The 4,396-nt window shown below is 58.2% G+C and overlaps 1 protein-coding gene across 2 annotated transcripts in view; it reads left to right on the top strand.

Moving 5' to 3' along the window:
* Positions 1-3,539, top strand: part of zgc:153039 (uncharacterized protein LOC767698 homolog) — a 40,150-nt gene extending 36,611 nt beyond the window's left edge. For both annotated transcript variants that reach the window (XM_035385653.1, XM_035385652.1), the window contains exons 11-13: positions 1,170-1,344; positions 1,937-2,083; positions 2,166-3,539. In XM_035385653.1, coding sequence (XP_035241544.1) covers positions 1,170-1,344; positions 1,937-2,083; positions 2,166-3,094 — 1,251 coding nt within the window. In that variant the 3' untranslated portion in view covers positions 3,095-3,539. The remainder of the gene's footprint in view (positions 1-1,169; positions 1,345-1,936; positions 2,084-2,165) is intronic.
* The last annotated feature ends 857 nt before the right edge of the window (positions 3,540-4,396 follow it).

Genomic DNA, 4,396 nt, shown 5'->3' with positions numbered 1-4,396 from the left:
GGGTAAAATCAGCACGGGCAACACGACCGCTCTCACGCACTGAAGTGGACTCGATCCAAACATGACGTGTGAGTTTGTTTCCCTCCTGCGTCTGTGTGCCTGCGTGAATCTTCACGCCTCTTCTTCGCGGGTGACTCACCGTCTCGTGGCCGGGGGCGATAGCATCTGGAACGTTCCTCGGCTGCGTTTCCCTCGTCTGGAATCGGGGCTGGTTTTGTGTGGGTAAAGGTCACGGCCGGACCGCCGCACCGCGGGCTGGAGCTGATCGCTGTGGACAAAGGGCTGGTTGTGATTGTGCTGGCGTGCCTCGCGCTGTGTTATCAGGCGGTGACCGTGGCAACGCTCACGGAGGCTGACAGCCGCGCGCTATCCCGTCTCCTCACACGAGCGCAGCTGCGGGCCGAGGCGTCTCTCCTGACACCGCGTCTGCACCATTACTCAGCGCACTGGAGTCCAAAACCTTCAGAAAGTCTCACTCCGCCTGACAAAATACAGAATATGTACGTGCTGGAAAGTCCCGGAAATGCTGGGGAAAGTGCTCAGATGTCCCGCTGTCTGGGAAAAGTCTAGGAAAACGGCCCAAGTGGGGAGATAAAGCCTTGGCAGTGAGCAAAATACATAAATTTGATTTGCTGTCTCTCTAGCGTGATGTCACATCCTATCAGGTCTTGAAATATCGGTTTGTTGATAAGGCTCCTGTGACTAATTGGACCGCTCACTGGTTTGTACTCGCCACTTCCTGAAGTAATTGGCCGCTGGCGAGTGAAATGTGCACGTTAGCTGACTTAAAATATTTTGTATATTTTGCCCAAAAATGTTCTGCCTTGTAAAAGTGGGCCTATTGCCCCAGTTATCCCTTATTGTTGTAACAACGATGATAACCATCATTATACATATATACAATACATTTTTACCATTAAAACATCTTTGAAAAGCAAAGTGAAAGTGTAAATCGGATCGGAGTGTGTGTGGCTGTTGAAAACATGCTCTTTGGAGGGAGCACTTTTCTACCTGTACGCTCCTAAATGTGCAGTGCAGTGAATGGATTGGCTTCTGAAGACATTGCAAAATTAGGTAAAAAAAGAAAATTGGGAATGAAAAATTGGTTTAAATGCATTAAATGGTAACTGCTGCTCTTCTTCCTCCCCTCGCCCCTCCCCTGTGTTCAGGTGCGTAAGTACCTGCTGATGCTGGATGTGAGGAAGGACCATGTGAAGTTCTGGCGGCCCCAGGTGCTGCTGATGGTGGCCAACCCCCGGGGCAGCACCAGCCTCATCACCTTCATCAACGACATCAAGAAGAGCGGGCTCTACGTGCTGGGCCACGTGGAGCTGGGAGACCTGGGTAAGAGAGCGTGGGGTTTGGAGACCTGGGTATGAGAGGGCGGGGTTTGGAGACCTGGGTATGAGAGCGCGGGGTTTGGAGACCTGGGTAAGAGAGGGTGGGGTTTGGAGACCTGGGTATGAGAGGGTGAGGTTTGGAGACCTGGGTATGAGAGGGTGAGGTTTGGAGACCTGGGTATGAGAGGGCGGGGTTTGGAGACCTGGGTAAGAGAGGGCGGGGTTTGGAGACCTGGGTAAGAGAGGGCGGGGTTTGGAGACCTGGGTAAGAGAGGGCGGGGTTTGGAGACCTGGGTAAGAGAGGGCGGGGTTTGGAGACCTGGGTAAGAGAGGGCGGGGTTTGGAGACCTGGGTAAGAGAGCGCGGGGTTTGGAGACCTGGTTATGAGAGCACAGGGTTTGGAGACCTGGGTATGAGAGGGCGGGGTTTGGAGACCTGAGTATGAGAGGGCGGGGTTTGGAGACCTGAGTATGAGAGGGTGAGGTTTGGAGCAGGGAGGGGGGTTATGAAAGAGAGGGAGCGGTAGGTTATCCTGTAAGGACACACATCGTGTCATGTGACCTGTCTGTGATGCGTCTCCTGCCCCTCCCCCGCAGACCTGCTGCCCTCCGACCCCCTGCAGTCGCGGTACGACTCGTGGCTCTCGCTGGTGGACCACCTCAACATCAAGGCCTTCGTCAACCTGACGCTGGCCAGCTCCGTCAGGCACGGGGTCCAGCACCTGCTCTTCATCTCCGGGCTCGGTCAGTGCCGTCTCTCCCTCCCTCCGTCCCTCCCTCCCTCCCTTCTCCTCTCCTCCGCTCACCCTCTCCGTCTTCTCTGCAGGCGGGATGAGACCCAACACCCTGGTCCTGGGTTTCTACGACGACTGTTCCCCCGAGGACAAGCTCCTGGACCCGGCGGAGGTGACGGGCAATTCCGCGGACGCCCCCGGCCCGCCGCAGGACCCCGAGGACCAGCTGACCTTCGCCTTCCCCTCTCTGCGGGGCGGGGGGGAGGGGACGGGCAAGGGCGGGGCCAAGGCGCTGGGCCCGCAGGAGTACGTGGCGGTGATCGCCGACGCGGTCAAGATGCTGAAGAACGTGGCGCTGGCGCGCTACTTCTGCCGCTTCGACCGGGCGGCGGTGCTGGGGCGGCGCAGCGGGGGGGCCGGGCTCTACGTGGACGTGTGGCCGCTCAACCTGCTCCGCCCCGACAGCAGCAGCTACGTGGACACCTGCAGCCTCTTCCTGCTGCAGCTGGCCTGCGTGCTCAACATGGTGCGGGCCTGGCGGCGCGCCCGACTCCGCCTCTTCCTGTGCGTGGAGACGGGGCGGAGCCTGCGCGGCTCGGAGGAGAAGCTGCGCCAGCTGCTGAAGGACCTGCGCATCAAGGCCGACATCCACACCGTGCCCTGGGACCAGGTGGCAGCGCTGCACTGGCAGCGGCAGGGCGAGGGCGGCAAGGGCGGCAGGAACGAGGAGGACGAGGGCGAGGAGAAGGGCGCGGTGGAGGAGGAGGAGGAGGACGACTACGTCAACAGCTTCCCCAGCAACACCACCCGTCTGTCGGACGAGTACCTGCACGCGGTCAACGCGCTGCTGCAGGGGCAGTCCAGCCCCCCGCCCGCCGTGCGCTTCCTCTACCTGCCCCGCCCGCCCGCCGACACCCGCCGCTACTCGGCCTACCTGCGCCAGCTGGACCTGCTGACCCGCGACCTGGGGCCCACGCTGCTCATCCACGGGGTCACCCCCGTCATCACCACTGACCTTTAACCTCCCCGCACTCACCTTCAACCACTCCGGCTTCAGTGGGGACAGAGAGGTGACAAAATGGCTGTCTCTCTCTGCTCTGGGTCTGAAGGCGACAGCAGGCAGATATGTGCCTCTTTACCTTTTATCCTCATTGTTCTGGTCCCGGCGTTTTCTTAATGCAGTTTTTATGAAATAATAAAAACGCCAAAGTAACAGTATCTTCTTACGGCAGGGAAAGTGGTTATCATGTTGATGGAGTTCACTCATGTACACTACATTCTGTGCAGGGCGTGCTCGGGTTCGAGCCGTCCGTGGGCTTCCTGGCTCTGCGATCTCTGTCTAGCTGAACTGCAGTACACACAAGGCCAGAAACAAGTTTTAAAATATCACAGCACTGTAACGTTTCCAAAATTGTGTTTATATCTTAAAACAAATAATTGAATAAACAATCTTTTTTTTAAGCGTAGCAGAGATGTCATATTTTTCTATTTGGAAAGGCATACTGTACTGTTTCTATGGAAACCTCTGTTGGCATAGAGAAGAGGGGTGTTGCAGAAATGTAGTTTACTTGAAATTTCGGCGGTCCAGGTTAGAGGATATTGGGGGGGAAGGGGGGGGGCATGGGGGGGTTGTAGGCGAGCTTTGAGAGTGCCAGAGAGCCAAAGAGCCTGGCAGCCAGTCTGCTGCAGGGGCTTTCACTGCAGAGTTGACTGGATTTGTCCTGGATTTGAAGGGGGGGGGATGGAAAAGAGGATTTCTTCAGCCCTGTTTTCTGACTGGTGGAAGTGGAGCGGGGAGGGAGATGAGGTCACGCTGATGTTATTACTCCCTGAGCGACGGCGGGGTGGGGGACCGTGGGTGAGTGATTTCCCGCTCCTCTGGGGAAGTGCGGTGAGGGGGTGCAGGAAGCAGACCTGCTCTCTTTCCTCCAGGGGCAGTTGGGGGGTATTGAGGTACCTGAGGTATCGCTCCTCTGGGCCTTGGTTTGCGGGAGACGGACAGACCCGTTCCTCCAATCGCAGCCTTTCTTTGCCGAGCTCTGGGGCCGAGATGCAGGACGGTCCCGCCCCCCCCGGCGTGCATAGTGGCCGTTAGACTCCTTCCTTGGGCCTGCCCGGTGCGCGTAGCAAGCTGGGATGCTGGAGCTCTGCTGTGTTTGGGAGTGCGGGTGCAGGTGCGAGGTGGCTTTTGTTGCCGTGGAGCGGGGGCTGAGGGAGCGCGGGCGGAGCCGGAGGTGGAGTGGGTGTTTCGGAGGGTGTGCCAGCTGGAGCCTGTCACATTTGAGTCTGCCCCGCCGCATCGGAGCCGCGCTTGGCTCATTTG

The sequence above is a fragment of the Anguilla anguilla genome, chromosome 12, assembly GCF_013347855.1.
Source record: "Anguilla anguilla isolate fAngAng1 chromosome 12, fAngAng1.pri, whole genome shotgun sequence".
Taxonomy (NCBI): domain Eukaryota; kingdom Metazoa; phylum Chordata; class Actinopteri; order Anguilliformes; family Anguillidae; genus Anguilla; species Anguilla anguilla.
Note: the sequence above shows the minus strand (reverse complement) of the source record. Positions and strands in the feature narration are given on the sequence as shown.